This window comes from Vitis vinifera, chromosome 6 (genome assembly GCF_030704535.1).
Source record: "Vitis vinifera cultivar Pinot Noir 40024 chromosome 6, ASM3070453v1".
In the NCBI taxonomy this organism is placed as follows: Eukaryota; Viridiplantae; Streptophyta; class Magnoliopsida; order Vitales; family Vitaceae; genus Vitis; species Vitis vinifera.
The window spans coordinates 13,147,245-13,166,446 of NC_081810.1; the positions used below are offsets into that span (position 1 = coordinate 13,147,245).

General features: G+C 40.8%; 1 protein-coding gene across 1 annotated transcript in view; it reads right to left on the minus strand.

Moving 5' to 3' along the window:
* LOC109122742 (transposon Ty3-I Gag-Pol polyprotein) overlaps positions 1-11,837 on the minus strand; it is a 47,273-nt gene extending 35,436 nt beyond the window's left edge. Inside the window, exons 1-2 of the mRNA XM_059737226.1 lie at positions 11,455-11,837; positions 3,431-3,602 (exon numbers count right to left, since the gene is read on the minus strand). Coding sequence (XP_059593209.1) covers positions 3,431-3,602; positions 11,455-11,837 — 555 coding nt within the window. The remainder of the gene's footprint in view (positions 1-3,430; positions 3,603-11,454) is intronic.
* Between the last annotated feature and the right edge of the window lie 7,365 nt (positions 11,838-19,202).

The window sequence follows — 19,202 nt, forward strand, 5'->3', positions numbered from 1 at the left end:
TGTTGAAAAAATGTATAGAAAAGGAACTAATTTAAAAGGGTTCAAAAAATAATCCAACTCTTTCCAAGACTCTAAAGGAGATTTAAAATTTTAGATATTGAATGAATTTCTTATTTAGTTTCATATTATCATAGTTTTGAGTTATTTTCAACCTTGAATAGATTAGGAAGTAACATCCACAATCTTCATTAGTCCTTTATAACATTGTTATTAATGTCAAGTTGAATAGAATATATACAAGATGGTAAAAGATTGTAGAATTCTTTCTCTCCTAACCTTATTAAAGGTTCATCTATTTTAGACTTCTCTAATTTATAAGGCAATTCTTTTAATTTTCTTTTACTCTTGAGAAAGAGACCAATCATAGATTGAGATCGTTAAAGATCATTGGTATTTAGATTTCTTTATCACCAGCTAAATATTTTGCTTTATGTGGGCATACATCTTGACAACAACATCAAAGTACCCTCTATAAAATATGGATTAATCCTAAACCAAGCAACAATTAGAGTCATATAGCTACTCAATTTTTATTCTTTTTAATTAACCCCCTATTATTTCATTAGGTCATCCTTCTTGATACCTTATCTCAATTGCTCAATGTCCCAAGCATTTTTCCATATTGATCATGTTGCACATTAAGGTTACTTTGAAACATAACAATTCATATCTCAAAAGACAATATATCTTAATCATGAGGGTATCTTAATCATGTGCGGACCCGCATTTTTCATGTGCATTCCCACTCGATGGCAGGACTCGCTTTTTAGAGAAAATTTGATTTTTTTTTTTTTTTAAAAAAAATGATGTCGCAACTTATTTTATTTTTTTGAAAGGGAAAATAAGAAATAAAACCCTAAAAATGACTCCTAATTTGGAAAGACAAGTTTGAAAAAACCTAAGTCTAAGTTCAGGGTTAGGTTACCTATTGGGAAGGTACCAAAATGGTAACACCCCTCTAAGTCCTAAAAAGGTTTCTACTAAATAAGGTGGGATAACTGTAACAATTGATTGATTAATATATAAATACTAAGAAATAAAAAATCATGATAATACAAAATGAGTAAGCAAGATAGATTCGGGATGTACCTTAACTACAAGTTGAATGCTATTATGATAGACAAAGTTAGTGCACAATCAATAAACAGGTAACCAGAATCAATTAACAAAGAAGTATATCAGGTACGTTGAGTCTGACCACTACCTATTTCATTTCTGTAGATTAATTATATAAATTCCATTAATTTAGGAATTATAAAATTTACTTATGTTTATTAAAAATCAAGAAAAAAAAAGAAAAACTATTAAAATAAGGAAAATAAAAAAAAAGGTGCATACTAGAATGAAACTTGGCAGCAAAAGTTTTATTAAAATTTGGATGTTATTAACCTATGAATGAAATTTAGGAACCGCAATTATTTTAATGAAAAAGATTTTGAAAACTAGATTTAAAACGGGTAAGATTGCAAGGAAAAAAGAAGCATCAGAAGAATAAGAGTGTGCACCAAGGTGGTCATGTATAAGAAAGTGACATGCACATCTATTCATTTCTTGCTCAAGCTCCATTTTTGTTTTTCCAAGTTTTGAACTCAACATCTTTGCTGACACTTTATCATTCCTAAGTTGTCCAACCAGTTTTCTATTCTCCTCCTCTAAGGGGTTTAGTTTCAACATCCTTCAGCAAGTCCATAAAAGCTACTACTTGGAACTTCAACAAGAGTGTATCCATAATAGCCAATCTGGGTAGGGCAGATTATATTGCCTTGTGTCTCAATTTTCATGTTGGTAGTTAAGAGTTGGCTCTATCATTTGGATTTTTGTCTTCTGATTTGCTGAGAAGTCAACAACAACATAAGCATCCTCAGAATAATCTATATCTTGTCTAAAGAACTAATTGTCTTATCCATATTAGCCTTGAGTTTATCATAACTGAATATCTTTGACCATCTTTATTGCTGTTGTCATCTTGTTGTTTCTCCTCCTCTTTGTTCAGCGAGGTTACTGAGTCCAAAAATTTTGCATCAACTTCTAATAACTATCGTTGATCATAGGAATGACCAATGGATTCAGGGTGAAGTTTGTGTCTCGATCTATCATCCAAGCTGCTAGAGAAACTGTCATTTGAGAATGAAGACTCAAGAGTAGATCCTAGATAATGATCACTATCATGTGAAATTGTAACTGAAGTCCCTCATATCTTAGCTTTCTTACTTGATCAACTTATCACCGCTAGGTGTTTTGAATTGCTTCCTTGCATAAGTCTTGTTGATCTCAATAATGGAATTTTCAAATTTCTCAAGTGTAACCTTTGTAAGCCTTTCAGAACCGGAGCTTTCTTTGTGAGCATTGACTAGATTCTCAAATTATGGGCTTGAAGCCAATAGCTACTTCTATAACTCTCATATCTAACATCCACATAACATGATGAAATATAGGAAGGAAGTTCACTTGGTAGGTTACAAGTAGGACTGTCTTCCCAGAAAGTGCATCCACTTCAAAGAATTTATTGAAAAGCTAGCCCAGATCATCATAAAAAAGGTTTAAACTCCTCAAGCATTCCAGTTTTTCACTCACAATTTCAAATTGTAAGGTTTCCTTTTTCCATTCTTCATCCCAATAAGGTGAATGAACATGACCAAAGGATTTTTTCTTTCTCTGGATTCTTAGAGTTATAAAGATCAAATTTCTCGTGAAGTAATTCCTTCAGCTTTTTCTTCTTTGTTGTCATGTAATTCTATTTCAAGATCATTCACAAGCTCAACAATTGCAGCACCCACAATGTCTCCTAAAGACAAATGTGCCTGTACTTGACTACCACATGTCTGAGACTATTCACTTTTCACTACTAGATATGATTCATTAATAACTTTCTATTATTTCTATGTAATTAACACTGACATATCCAATTTTCTTCAATGGAAGGGTTCAGTTAACACAATTGGAGTTGCATATGGAATAATTTCAAGTGTGCCAAAGCCATCATTGATACTTCTTTCTGTAGTCTCAAACACTGTCTTTACTCCCATCTACACAAGTTTGCCACTTGATTATGGAACACCATCTTTAATCATTAAAGCATTTGAAGCTATGTAGGAAGCTTTGGCTCTAGTGTCTTGAAGATCTATATCTTTTGAATCCACATGGGGATCATTCAAGCTATTAATCATTTTATCTTCTTCATGAAATAAAGCCTTTGATGTGATCCCAAAAAGGAAATCAATCCCACTTGTGACACCATTGTCCAACAGAGCTCCCTTGTAGAATTTGCTCTTGTAGAAAGTATTGAATCCACATTGGTGTGGAGTTCTACAGCATGCCCTCCTTTCCTTACTATTCATGTTTCAAAAAGAGCACATTGTAGCTAGGAAAGGTCTTGAACGAGACACTATACTACTTGTGGGTGTTTCATGATCGACATGAGTCCAAATACCACTTTAGCATCACCAAGAGCACCTATCTTGATCATTTCACAAGTGTCCAAATCACCCTCCTCAACAAGCTGGAAAAGAAGTCTCACAGTTCCCTTATTTCTCACATAACTTTTCGAGAATACCCCAATTATGGTTTTGGATTGATTTATGGTGAAATTGGCAACTGGGTTTCTGCACAGTGGTACATGAAAAACAAGTGCTCAATTCAAATGGCTCCTCCATGGTTTCTTGTCAGTATGATTGCATAAAATTGATGTGCAACTGATTATTGTAGATGACTGCATAACTTTTGCTTTTGGGGCTTCTCCAATTGGTTCAATCCTCCATCTTGTATGCATGTAAACTATCCAATGAACCACGGATTCCTTGTTATGGGTTCCACAACCAATGCACCTTCCTCTGTTGCTCACTGGAAAAAATAACTATAGCAAATGGTTCTTCTGATTCCTCTTTCTCCGATACTCCTTTTTCTTGCTACTTAAGCCTTCATCTTTAGGTTTGCACCCAATAGTAAGTGCAATAGGGTGGTCATGCGTAAGTTTAGTCTTCTATTTCATCATTAAATATGTCATTTTCCATTTCATCTAAAATCATGCTATCATTTTCATTAAGTTTTATTTCATTGCCTTGTATCAATGCCTGATACTCTTCAAAAACCCCAGATGATCCAATTATCTCCATTCTCTCTAACTGCACAATTTAGCTTTCCTTGCTCCTCTTTCAGCACATGAAAACTTCAAGAGAAAGTTCTTGGAATTCCTTACAAATAGGACTTTCACAATTAAGATGTGGAATTCCAAGTGTTAAACTAAGCAGTAATGGATAAATTCATTTCATTGAGGATTCGACAATGTGTATAGTCATTTGCAGTGTTTTTAAAACCAGGAATAAAATCTGAAGGGGATCTCAGAATTGCAACTAGATGTTATGGATTCCAGATCAGCTCCCGATTGTTGCAAAGAGACTTATGGACTCTTCAGTTGAGTGGAACACATGAGCCTTGTGGACCCTCACCCGATCCACCAACCAACGCGACTCTTTATTTTAAAAGAATAAGAAAGTAAGTGGGTTTTCGAGTTTTGGAAAATCCGTCCCCGGTGAGGAACGATTTTGTTTGGAGTCGCCACTTACTTTTTATTTTTATTTTTAAATGGGGAAAATTTAAGTAACAACAAAAACCCTTAATGACTCCAGTATGGAAAAAGCAGTCTATGAAAACTAGATTCTAGGTCCGGGGATCAAGTTACCTATTAGGAAGGTACCTCATGCGAGGTAGCACCCCTCTAGGCCTGAAACTCAGTCTTTACTAATGAATTGGCTACATGGGAGCATATGGGTCAAAGATCAATCGATCAATTAGGCTAAACAAATGACATAGATCACACGAATCTGCTCAGTATCTAGCGTGCACTTAGTCTCCAAAAATCAAAGCTAAAAGGTGCGTACCTGAGGTCCTAGCCAAGCGCTACATAAGAGGTTAGTCAAGCAATATAAACACACAACGAGCAAACATATCCAAGCCCCACGCATGCAAATGAATCCAATTCCCAACAAGTCAAATATGTATCTCGGGTCCCTAGCCAAGCACTGCAAACAGGGGCAAATCAATAGACATAAGCATTTTTAATCAAACATCAAAATGTGCCAAAGCCAAACATTCACAATAAGTCCCCGACCTTCCTAGCCAATAATACCCTCAACTTATAGGTGGGCCCACATTAATTCAAAACAACTCTGGATTCATACCCTAAAGGTGGCCTACAAGTGCCTTGGAGCCTACGGGCCCAAGCCACAACAAAAATGGGGGTCAAAACAGGTTGAAACTGAAGCTACCTAGCAGAACCAATTTAATCGATTCCCAACCAGCTCAACCGGTTGAGAAAAAATCTGAAACTTTAGCAGAAGATTCCTTAGAGAATAAGGAATCGAAAAAAAGAAACGGTGCTCAATTCCGAGCTCGGATGAGGGAGACCTAGCTGAAACAATATAAAGCATTTATAAAATGGGGCTGCCACCAAGCCGCCTATTGAACCGGTTCCCAAACGGTTCATAAGATTAATAAAAAAAATATGAAACTTTACCATAAAAATTCCTTGATGAATAAGGAATCTAACAAAAAAATGGCGCTCAATTCCGAGCCCGGATGAGGGAGAACCGGCCGAAACAATGCAAAGCGCTTCAAAACCGAGGCTGCCACAGAGCCACCCTATCATACTAAAATGAAGGCCACCCTCTCAAACTAAACTAATGACCTTAGGAGACAATGATGACTGAGGGCAGCCTCCCATACACAACCAAGTGACACTGACTTAAAGTCTAAACCGGACATCCAAGATGGGCAGCCCCTAAATCCAACATAAAGAATGCCATGGAGACCTCATCCATTGACAAAACGAGGAGGGCGAAAGTCCTCCACCCAAATCCTAAGCTAAGGAGAACATTGACTTCAAGCAAGCCAAGCCTAAGCTTTACTTTGTCTTTTGATTTTAATCAACTGAAATGTGATAGGAATGGCCTGAGTTCCCCAAATCAATTATCAATACCCTTCCTATTTCCCAAATTCAAAACAAACATGCAATCAGAATTTTATTCAATATTTCCTCAAATGCACAACCTAGGCTTTAACCACTCATTCATGCTCAAGTAAAGACTAGGCCCCAAGTGGGCAAATCTAGAACTGAGATCTGAATGGTCTAAAGGTCACTACCCTTAGCACACTAAGTGGCCATGGTGGCCCCTTTTCTCAACAAGCAAACCAATGATATCAAGACCCTCTCACATTTCAATTGAGATATCCTACCAAAACAACACTCAGGGGTGGGCCTAAATCCAAACTGTACTGAACCTATAAAACATTTGAATATAAAAAAACAAAAGGGTCTCACAACCCGAGCCTTCCTCTCTTTACCCAACAACATCAAGCATCAATCAACCAATGGGAGAGGCATATTCACCAACATATGAATAGAGAGATAATCTGAAGGGAACCACAACTGTCATACCAAATTCTCATGCATTCCCAGACAGAGGAAAGATAAGAAAACACAGCACAACGAGTGTGCCAAAAAAAAGTAACCAAACTACCTTCGTCCTTATCTTTATTTCATGCAATACTTTGAGGGATGGCAATAGTTAAGAGTGGCAGTAAGCCTGACCCTTACACAGCATGCATCATATTCTAAAGAAACCGACACCCATGCATCAACTAAACACAAGGAATATTGAAATCCATGAATGGGAGCATGAGTGCATACACAACAAGTCTAAAACAATCCACGTAGCTGGAATAATCTACTTAAATCAGAAGATGATATCCAAAGATTGGCTGAGCATAAAAAAAGACAATTCAATCAAACAGGTGAAATTCCTTAAATTTCCTCATGAATCTTATCTAGTAAAGATCCAAACTCAGACCTCCTTCTCCTTATTTCCTTCACGTGCAGAGCCTTTCAAATGTCAGAAGATTCCCACTTTTAAGTGGGGCCTAGAGAGGCAGCCTTGATCTATACACGAGTAGTGTTTCCTTACTCTCATTTTCTTCTAAAAACAGAGGATCTGCTTCCTCAGCTTGCAAATCTTCTCCAAATGTATCCGAGACCCCCAAAAGTCTGAGGACCTCTTCACTCCACTCCCTCAGACCACTAACGAAAAGAAATCCTTCAAAAACCTCTTATAAAATTCCTCCCCCACAATTCCACAGTCCTCCTTCTTAGAAAAAGAAGAAGTCTCTTCAAATATGATTTTCTTCCTCTTTTATAGTCCCAGACCTCCAGCCATCAAAGCCTCTTCGTTTTTCTCTCCTTCAAGCTTTGGAAAGAGCTCCAGTTAGTCTCAGAATCTGCTTCCCCATTAACTCCCCTCCTCATTCTCTATGCAACCTGACTATCTTAAGCTTTCAACTTGCTTCCCCACTAAGAATCCATATGGATTCATGGTGGGCTGCAAGGAATCCGAAATAAAGCCCAAAATGGATCCAAAATACAGCCCAAAACTAATCTGGAGCCCATGGGCCCAAGCCATGTAGGAATTGGGCTCCAAAATCACCAAAATCAGTGCTCCTTACAAGCTGACTCGATGAATCGATTGAATCGTATGCCAACTGGTCTATCCGATTGAGAAAATTTTTGAAATTTTTATAGAAAGTTCCTTGAAGAATAAAGAGTCCATAAAAAAAACGGTGCATGATTCTGAGGTCAAATGAGGAAGATATGATTAAAACAAGCCCAAGTGCTCCGAATTCGGACCTACTTCAATGAATTCTGCCTAATTTGAAACTTTTGGGGAATCGGTCGATCCAGTTGATAAAAAATTTTAAATTTTGACATAATGTTCCTTGATGAATAAGGAGTCCATAAAAAAAATGGTGCACGATTCTGAGTTCAAATGAGGGAGATATGATCAAAACAAGCCCAAGTGCTCCGAATTCAGACTTGCTTCAATGAATTCTGCCTAAAATGAAATTTTTGGGGGGCCTCAATTCCTTCCCTATAGCATGATGTGAACGACTAGGGAAATTGTCCATGACAGAACTCCAAAATGAACTACACACCCGCACTACATTGGACAGCAAATGAACCTACACAAGGCTCAGAAACCGATTAAGGCCAAAAGGGGGCCATGACAGGGTTATATGAAAACATGGGTGCATGTGACACCCATAGGATAAAATGCAAGTGTCAAGGGACAAAATTGAGGGTCTACAAATATGCCCCTCTTTAGTAGAGTGAATAAAAGTGTGAGTCGCGAAAGCAAAGTGTAAGCAATGAATGAGTGAAATGAACTCTAGTGAAGAATTCAAATGACTAATAATTGTGTCCCCACACAACCATAAAGAGGCTAAGGGAATGAGCCATGATGACCGAAGGACTAAAGGACCCAGGCACACTACTGGAGGAAGCTAAAGGAATCTGGACACGATGCCAAAAATGATAGGAGAAAACTGTACGTGTTTTGGAGAGAGATATAAGATCCAGGCGTGATACCGGAGAAAACAAAGGAAATCCAGGCATGGTGCCAGAAAAGATAGGAGAAAACCGAACGCATTTTCGGGAGAGATATAAGATCTAAGCTCGATGTTGGAGAAAACAAAGGAAATTCGGGCGTGATACCGGGAAAGATAAAAGGAAACTGGACACGATGCCAAAAAATACGGGATTCGGGAACGATGCCGAAGAGCCACCAGAATGATTAGGGAATCCCGGCACGATGCCAAAGAGCCGCCAAAATGACTAAGGAATCCGGGCACAATGCCGGAGAGCCGTCGAAATGACTAGGGGATACGAGCACGATGTCGGAGAGCCGTCGAATGACTAGGGGATCCGGGCACGATGCCGGAGAGCCTCCAAAATGAAAGGAAATGAAAAGTAATGGCACCATGAAAGAGGGAGGTATGCCCCAGTGTGGCGTTTGGAAAATGTCAATAAATGACTTAAATAAGCGAAAAGTCAAACCCGTCAATCATGACGAAAGAAAGGGGGTATGCCCCAGCGTGACATCAGAAAACGCTGACAAAAAAGAAATGAATAACCCCACCAACAAGATAGAAAGATGGGAGGTATGCCCCTGTATGACAACTCTTAAACGTGACCAAAGGCACAAAAAAAGGGTCATGCCCCAGTCTAAGGCATCAAAACCATGTTAGAAACCCACAACTGCACATAGAGTCAAAGTCAAAAAGCTAGAAATATCACAAACATCCATCCCTGAGGAAAAACCCTCCACTCTAATCCATAACATCCAATATCCACAAAAAAAAATGATATGGGGTATGCCCTAGTGTGTACATCTGAAACTCAATTATCTCAATGAAAACTCTGAAATACATCACTGAAGACCGAATCGTCTGAGCTAGCGAACAGGACAATGAATGGGGTATGCCCTGGTGTGCACACCCTTGTTGGGTCAATGAATACCGTGAATTTCATCTCAGGTCAGCTCATAGAAGCACTCTACTGTATGAAGAAACCAAGCTGAATGTGGGGCTTACTCAAACTCTGATATCCAAAACATCTCTAGGCGAAACGGACTGCCTGCATACATGTGTAAGAGTCGAAGCCAACATGCAGGGATGGGGGCATGCCCCAGTATGAACATGTCAAAGCATCAAGCCAAGGCGCCCTTAACGGTCCCAACTCTCTGTATCATCTACCTCTTATCATGGACCTAATGCAAGCAAACTGAATGGAAAGGCAATATGTGATCCTCGATATTCCCTGAAGCAATGGAAACCTATCGACATCCCGTACTCAATCAGTAGATGGAGCTTGTCCAAATGAACCATGTCGAAGTAGACACAAGATCTCATGACCTCAGGGTGGTCTTACAACTCGGACCGTAATGTAGGCCAGAGGTGAAAGGTGAATGAAATGATGGGAAACAAAGGCCTAAATACCCAATAACTAAATGCCAAACCCCTGTATGCAATGCCAAATATCACAGAATCATGTGTGCAAGGTGACTCAACCTACATCCAAATGAATAACGTCAAACGATAGGTGATGTGCACCAAAAGAACTCGTTGTTCATAAAGCGAGACGACATTCGATGAGGATAGAAGAAGACGAGAAGGGATAAGACAAATGATGAATGGATGTAGTAGAAAATGGAGGAACAAGCTGGGATAGAAATGTAGTAATGTGTGACAACGTTGAACAACTCATCCCAAGAACACCAGATCGAAGCAAGTCACTGTAAGATGGGGAAGGTGATGTAAACAATGATCCAGGGGATCGAGTGCCAAAGAAACCCAAACCTCACTCCCAATGTGTCACCCAGATCCAAGGAGAAGGATCGTACAATGCTCTCACCCAACTCTCAAAGGAATAATAAATCTCTCAAACCCAAATGACCTCTGATGATCCCAAGTATAACAACAAATACCAAACAAGAATTTTTTTTTTTTTTTTTTGCGCCGAACAACCAAAGCTAGCTGAATGCCACACTAGCATAGTCCAACCAAAAGAACCTCAAACCTCTCATCCCAAATGGTCCCCCCTCAACCTAAGAATCTTGGATCAAAGTCTACAAGTGGAATGAAGGGTGTGACAGGCCTGACCTGTAGCTCCGGGACAAGAGCGTGTCATCATCACATAAGAGAAAATAGAAGTGAATAGAGTCAAGATGATAGAAGCAGAACTCAAAGGCAGACGAAATGAAAATGCACAATGGAAGAAAAAAAAGACCATGAATGACCAAAGAAAGAACACATGAACAATGACAGAAAGCTCACGATACTCACAGATCCAATCAATAAATGCAAAGTGCATAGGGGCAGGCCCCCAACCTAGGTGAGAAAATGTATGCAAGGCTAAGTGAATGAATAGGCCATAACAAACCGCATAAGGCTCAACAGGCTAGCAATAGGATATATCAATGTGTGGGTGTGCAACAGAGAAAATGGCTACTCAAAAATGATGGCCACCCATCCTCTGACCATGATCTCACGCATAAAACTTCTTCAACTGATCCACATTGACTAGCTCCATAAACTGATTTCCATCTAGGTCTGTCAGCCAGGCGACTCCCTCTCGGGTCAAATCTCGAATAACATAAGGCCCGCTCCAAGTTGGTCTAAACTTGTCTCTAGGGTTGATCAATCCCCTGAGGAATTTCAAGACTAAGTCACCCTTCTTAAATTTCTTGTGCTTAACCCTCTTTCTGAATGCAAGGGTCATCTTCCTCTGATAAGCCTGAACATGATCTGTTGCCCTCAATCTCCTCTCATCTAGAAGGCTAAGTTGGTCATAACGGGACTGAGCCCACTCAGTCTCAGATATCTGCTGCTCTAATGCTACTCTCAAGGATCTCATCTTAATCTCAACAGGCAGCACCGCCTCCATACCATACACCAAAGAATATTGGGTAGCCCCGATAGAAGTACGAAAAAATGTACGGTAAGCCCATAATGCAAAAGGGAGCTTCTCTTACCATTCTTAAGAAGTCTCGACCATCTTTCTCAAAATCCTCTTGATATTTTTATTTGTAGCCTCAACTGCCCTATTAGTCTGCGGCCTGTACGCCATACGATCTGTGATGCTGAATGTCATACCCCTTAATCAATGTATCCACCTCGCCCCTGAAATGCACCCCTTTGTCATAAATCAGCTCGTGGGGGACCCCATATCGGCAGATAATATACGACCTGATGAATTTGGCCACCCTGGCCACTGTCAATCTAGCATAAGAAGCAGCTTCCACCCACTTGGTGAAATAATCAATGGCAACTAAGATGTACTCATGCCCGCTGGAAGACTTGGGCGAGATCTTTCCAATAACATCAATACCTCGCACTAAAAATGGCCAAGGGGATGTGAGTGCATGCAACTCCGAAGGTGGCATGTGAATGAGATCACCGTGCATCTGGCACTTTAGGCACCTCTGAACGAATTGACAACAATCTGCCTCCATGGTCAACCAGAAATAACCTGTCCTCATAATCTTTCGGCCCAACATATGTCCTCCCATGTGTGGGCTATAAACTCCTGCATGAACCTCTCTCATCACTCGATCTGCAAAGGCACGGTCTAAACATAACAATAATAAGTCTTCAGGCGATTGTCTATACAAGGATTCTCCACAAATCACGAATCTAGTGGCTAGTTGCCTCAAAGCTCTCCTATCATTGGTTGAGGTTGACTCAGGGTAAGCGCCACCTAATAGGAACTAATAAATGTCATGATACTAGGGCAGCTCATCCTAGTCCTCAATATCCCCAATCAAATAACAGTAAGCTGGTGCAGACCTAGTCTCAATCAGTAATGGTTGCACAGTTACTCCCGCAGGAATCTCAATCACAAAAGCTAAGATGGCTAACGCATCAGCAAACTGATTTTTCTACCCTGGGCAGATTAATATATCCCAACTCCTCAAACCTATCAACCAACAAATCCAAATAAGCATGATAGGGCTTCAACTTCTCATCCCGAGTCCTCTAAATACCCTGAGTCTGCTGAATAACCAAGTTGGAATCCTCGTGGATCTCCAACTGTTTGACTCCAAGGTCTAGCGCAGTCTCCAAACCTGTGATGCACACCTCATACTCAACAATATTATTTGTCAGTCGATGATGATAAGAGAATGCCAACCGGACTGATCTGGGAATATGATCACCTTGAGGTGATATCAATAGGATACCGATACCAAACCCCGACTGATTGGCGGCACCATCAAAGTACAACCGCCATCCTGCAATACTGGTCACTGAGACAAACTACTCATCAGGGAAATCATCGTCAATCGGTATGTTGTCAGATACAGGCAAAAAAGCCAAATGATCTGCAACAATGCTCCATTTTACTAACTTTTGTGTAACATACTAAATATCAAACTCTGTCAACAACACTAACCATCTCATGAGCCTACCAGTCAGGACAAGCCTGTAAAACAAATATCTCAATGGATCCAATCGCGAGACCAATAATGTGGAATACTTTGTCACGTAGTTCCTCAGCCTCTTAGTGACCCAAACCAATGCTAAATAGAGGCGCTCAATCATAATATATTTGCACTCATACTCCAGTATCCTCTTACTCAAATAATAAATGGCTCGTTCCTTCCCTGAATCATCGAGCTAAGCTAACATGCATCCCAAAGCCATGTTTGAAACGGACAAGAACAAAAGCAGAGGTCACCCCGGTGTGGGAGACACTAAAATTGGAGGAGAGAGGAGACACTCCTTAATCTTCTCGAAAGCGCGCTAGCAATCATCATTCCAAACTGTAGGCTGGTTCTTTCTCAAAAGACAGAAGATAGGCTTGCATATGTTTGTCAATCTAGCAATGAAACGACTAATATACTATAGTCTGCCAAGAAAGCCTTTAATCTCTCTCTCAGTCCTTGGAGTAGGCATGTCAAGTATGGCTATGATCTTTCGGGATCAACCTCTATACCACGCTCACTGACAATATGTCCTAGCAATTTCCTAGAAGTCACCCTAAAGGTACACTTCTTGGGATTTAATCTCAACCTGAACTATCGGATCCTCTCAAAGAATCTCTATAGTGTTGCTAAGTGATCTGCCCTGTCTTGGGACTTCACTGTCATGTCATCCACATATACCTCAACGTCTTTGTGCATCATGTCGTGGAATAAAGTAATAGCAGCTCTCTGATAAGTGGCTCCCGCATTTTTCAACCCAAATGGCATGACCCGGTAATAGTAAGTACCCCACTCAGTGATGAAAAAGGTCTTCTCCATATCATCTGAAGCCATCAGAATTTGATTATACCCAGAAAATCCATCCATGAAGGACAACATCGAATGCCCTGCAGTGCTGTCAACTAGCATATCGATGTGCAGGAAGGGAAAATCATCCTTAGGACTAGCCTTGTTCAGATCTCAGAAGTCAACACAAACTCTAACCTTGTCGTCCTTTTTGGGAACATGGACGACATTAGCCAGCCACTCAGAATACTCAACCATTAATAAGAAGCCAACACTAAGTTGCTTCTGAATCTCCTTTTTCACCTACAAACTCCATTGAGGGTGTAGTCTCCTCAATTTTTGCTTAACTAGCCTAGCATGTGGCAAAATGGGCAGGTGATGCTGAACTATAGTGGGGTCAAGGCCTAGCATGTCCTCATATGACCATGCAAATACATCCAAGTATGACCTGAGTAGGTCAATCAATCTACTCCTCTCATCAGGAGATAGGGAAGAGCCAATCCTAAGCTCCATGGGCTGGTCAAGTGCCCTAAAATCTATCAACTTAGTGCTACCAGAAATGGGTGTAACTTTCCTATCCTCCGTATCTGAATCAGAATCACACTCTGACTGACCACTTAGTGGGTCATCTGTGTCTCCCACATCATCAACATCGCATACATGTGTTGTGGGTGCTCGTGGTGCAATCAAAGGAAAATGTTGTGACACAGGCAAATACTCGAAAATACTCATGTCGTTATTACCATCAGAAATGTCATCAAAGCAGGTGACAAACCCGAACATAGTGTCAAAAGAAAGAGGTGGGTCCATAGAGTCGGACGCTCCCTCAACAGAAACAGTATCATGAGTAATATCAGTAGCAACAAGTCCATCACCATCAAACTCAAGCATAGAAATCCCAAACACATCAAAAGCATATCGTGGCCTAGGTGGGGAAGCATCCAGAATGCGCCTAGTGTTGATCATGTCCATCGCGTTAGTGCAAGCGTCATAAAGTGTCATGTCATCAGAATCAATCATAGAAACTCCAAACATGTCAAAAGTAGAATGGGGCCCATGCGGGGTTGTGTCAAGGATACGGCCAGTGGCGATCATGTCCATATAAGTATCAGGCCGGATAGCACCATCGGAACCATCTCCCAAATCCATAGGTAGACCTCATAGTTTGGGATCTCCTCAAGAAAGCACATGGAAAACACACTAGCTCAATCTGGTGATGGGGATGCAACTATCATGGCCTTGGGTGGCTCGGTGGTCTCAAAACTCAAACACATCTGTCCTAGGGCCTATTGAATGCCCTGAATCTCAACTGCCTCAGGAACACGGTCAACTCCCTCTATGCGAGGTGCATGCTCTGATCCTTTAGTAAAATAGTCAGCCAATTGAAAAGTGTTTGGGCGAAGGGGGTAATTGAATGGAACCCCGGACAAGCGAGCTCTCACCCTATCCCAGCGCAGTCGCACCATGTGTCCTGCATCCTCCTCAGAAGGAGTGTAACCCTATCCATATGATATGTCATGATCAATTGTGAAAGCAAACTCTCACGGCTCCTGCTGGCAGTGACCCAATCCCAAGCTAGGCATATAGGACATGCCTCTCATCATACTGAGTACCAAAATGTTGTTGTATTGATCAAAAGACATAGGTACCATGTCTTTGCTGTCATCCTCTAAACTGACAACCTGAACCTCATCAAAAGTAAATCCGGTCAAGTGCAAGTCATTCTCACTGTGACTGATCTGTAACACTGGCTTGAAAGAGGTAACAACGTCTCTATCAGACTGTATCATGATATGCGCCACTCATGTATGAACTTCACCTTCTGATGAAGGGAAGATGGTATAGCACCCGCCTCATGAATCTAGGGGCGGTCGAGAAGCGGGTTAAAGGATGTTTGGATCCTCAAAACCTGAAAAGTATATAATATCTGACCGACCCTATCATGACATGTTTAGTGAGAGTACCCATAACTGTCCTCTGAGTCCCGTCGTATGCTTTGATGGTCTACGTAGATGGCCCAAAATCAGATGGTGAAAATCCCAAAGCAATGGCAGTAACCAATGGACATACGTTCAGGGCGGAGCTGTTGTCTAGTAGGATAGACGACACTCGGTGACCTGAACAAGCAACATCAATGAATAAGGGTCGAACATGATCTGACCTCTCAGGTGGTAAATCATCATCTGAAAATACAATGCATGTAGCTCTATCAGCCATCAAAAAGTGAATCAGTTCGTCAGGGGTAGTAGTAGTGTCAACTCTGATCTGACTGAGAGCTCTAATCAAGGCATCTCTATGTGTGCTGGACGAGGCCAAGAGGCTCCAAATGGATATACGAACCTGTGTGGTGCGCAGTTGGCGCAATATCTCATCATCCTCTCTCTGAACATCCTCTCTAGCATCTGGGCCAGCAAAAGGCCTATCAATGGGTGGAGGCTGAGCTACTCTCCCACTCCTTGTAACAATCTGAACATCTTTGTGAATGAGCCCATACTCTTCCAGGAACATAATGAAGGGTGTCATGGGCAGAACATGCTATAAGTATATCGGCGATACTTCTGTCTATCGGGAATCAATCAGAATGGCCTGGAAACCTGTTGTCCATGAATATATCCACTAAAATTGGAGTCCTCATATAGACTAATAGGCTGAGAAGCCTCTCTATCCCACCCCATCATGAATATCTCATCTCCTGAAAACTCAATCAAATGTACGCCCCCCGGGAGTGGAGGTACAGCTCTAGTGTCATGAGTAGGTGATTACTACTCAAAAAGTGCTATTTCATAGCTTGTAATTAACTCTTTTAAACACTTTTGAGTAATAATTATTATATTTTAACTCAATTGACATGTTAAGGACCCTTGCAATCGTTTCTAATCAAATTGTGTTAAGTTTTTGTGTTTTTGATAGCTTTTTGCTCACCAAAGCAATTTAAGAATGAGGGAGAGCTGTATATAGTTCATGGCAAAGCTTTTTGAAGCTCAAATTCATGAATAAACCAAGCTTTGGAGCCTCATAGTCCTTTGCCTTATTCGTTCAAGGTATACAAGGAAAGAGCAATGCAGAGAGGAAAACAGAGTGAAGAAAATATAGGACAGCATCTATAGTCTTCTTTCGCACTTTTGGAGCACTTCACGAAGTCCATTTTCTACATTCTATATACCATTTCAAAGCTCAGGAATTCAAAAATCCAACGCTTCAAACGGTGTATGGATTGGAGCTGAAATGAGGAAGATATGGCCTTCGCAAGACAACTTCATCCAATTAAAGCCTACCTTACAAAATGGAAATGGAATACAGCCGCACAGTCACAGAGAAGCCCAACTTGCGAAAGTGATTTTTCAACTTACGAACTTGGAGCTCAACGTGTGAAAATGGATTCCAAGTTGTGAAATCAACTTGCGAGATTTTCGCAAGTCACCATGCAACGTGCGAAATCTACGTGCGAACTAGGATATTTGTGCACCGACTCTTTTAGATCTTTTCTTTAGATATTTTTGTATAAATTTCCATTCTTCTCCTTGTAATCCACCAACCATAATATTTCTTAGTTAGGAAGGTTGGAAAAATGTCTCTATATATATTCCCTTGCATCCACTATAAAAGAAATATAGATATATAAATATATAGAATATACAGAGCCTTGCTCTGTTTTTCCTTATCTTTCCTTTTCATTTTCTTGCTAGCCAAACATTCTCTGAGGATTTTTCCTCAGAGGATGAGAGGCTAGGCTTTTTGTCTCTTGGAGTGAGGAAATCCGAGTAAGTTTTCGCATCCATAAATTGGAAGTTTTGTTGTTTTAGTTTTTATTGAAGAGAAAGTGTGACCCGTTAATGGTTTTTATCTTTTTAGTTAACTTAAAACGCCTTTAAATCACCTGAGCCAACACTTGGTAAGGCAAGTGATCTCCGTCCATGGAGATGCACTAGTTTATCTCTTGCAAGCTTTTGGGAGGTGGTTTGAAGGTAGGATTTTCTAGAATAGCCAACACTTGGTAAGCTTTTGGACTCTAAGGAGACATCCATTAGTTATCTCTTGCGAGCTTTTGACGGGTAATCCAAGGTTAAAGATCACCTTGAATGGCAAATGCTAGGTGAGAGGCACGAGCCATTGCAAGATGCATCAGTGAGAGGGATTTAGTGTTTGAACCCATTAATGGGAAGCATCTGTACAACACCGGTTGGAGAAGGAACTATATGTTAATTCTCTAATGCGAGGAAAAGAAACAAGTGACCGGAACTCCTTTTTTGTATAAGGAATCTGAGCCTAGTGATCTGAAACTCCAAGAAACACTTTTCTTTGTAAGTAAAATCAGTTACTATTTGTGGTTAGTTTAAAACCAAACCTTTCCCAACTCAAGTTTATGTTTTCTTTTAAAGCTAACCTTGAAATGAAAAGGCACCAATTCAGCTTTGAATTAATATCATTTGCAAAGTGAAAACCCATCCCAGTGAACGATCCTAGAGCCACTATGCTATAGTAGCTTTGTCTTTGCTACCCTAGTTCATGGTGTAATAGGTTATAAATTTTGTTGATTACTCCCTCCATCAAGGAGCACCAGCTGGACACGAATCAACTGAGACACCAATTGGGCACGAATCAGTAGGTAGTGGGTCTATAGTCACTACAGGGCATCCTAAATCAACCAAACCCTGATCAATCAAGTCCTGAATGGCGTGCCTTAGCATCACACAATTATCTATATCATGGCCATCTCTCTGTTGGTAGGTACAATGAATATCTGTCCTGAATCTTGGTGAGGTAAGATGTGGTGGTGGTCTAGGTGGTAGTGGAGCAATCAAACCTCCCTCAACCAATCTCTAAAATGCTCGGCTCAAAAGCATCCCTAGTTATGTAAACTGCCTAACCGGCCTCAGTGGAAGCGGTGCTCTATACTACTGATGGAACTATACAAGTGGCCTCTCAGAAGCTTGTGTAGCATATACCGGTTGTGGCGACGGATGTAGATAAGTAGGCCCTGCCGGCCTATAGGGAGCATATGGTCTATACTGATCCCGCTGTATCATCTGGTAAGGAGTGTCTAAGAACTGTCTCTGAGAAGGAGGGCGACGAGGGGACCTATGCCCTATCGTGCCAATGGTACTAACATCTGAAGGCCTGGATCCTGACCCCGACTTCTTCCCTTTTGAGTCTGAAGGGGAAGAGTCTACCCATAATCCTTTAGCTATGCCCTCCTCAATGCCATAGAGGGCCTGAACCAATGATCCAAAGTCTCTCAATGGAAAGCCCAAGAGATGCCTGGCAAAGCGGGGCTGAAGACTGCGCATAATCATGCTAATCTGATCACTCTCGGAGGGTCTATCTATAATTTGTGCTATCTTCTCCCTCCAGCGGGAGATGAATGAAGTAACTGACTCATCTAGCCTCTGCCTGAGGGCCTCTAGCTCCCTCCAGGATACATCCACTATAGTATTAAAAGAATACTGTCTAAGAAACTCCTATGCCAAATCAACCCATGTCCTACACCTCAAAGGGTTCAATGAGGCAAACCAACGCTAAGCGGCACCACTAAGAGACAGAGGAAATAACATGATCATTTGTGCCTCGTCCAATATATGCCTACGCATAACAGCGCTATACAATTGTAAA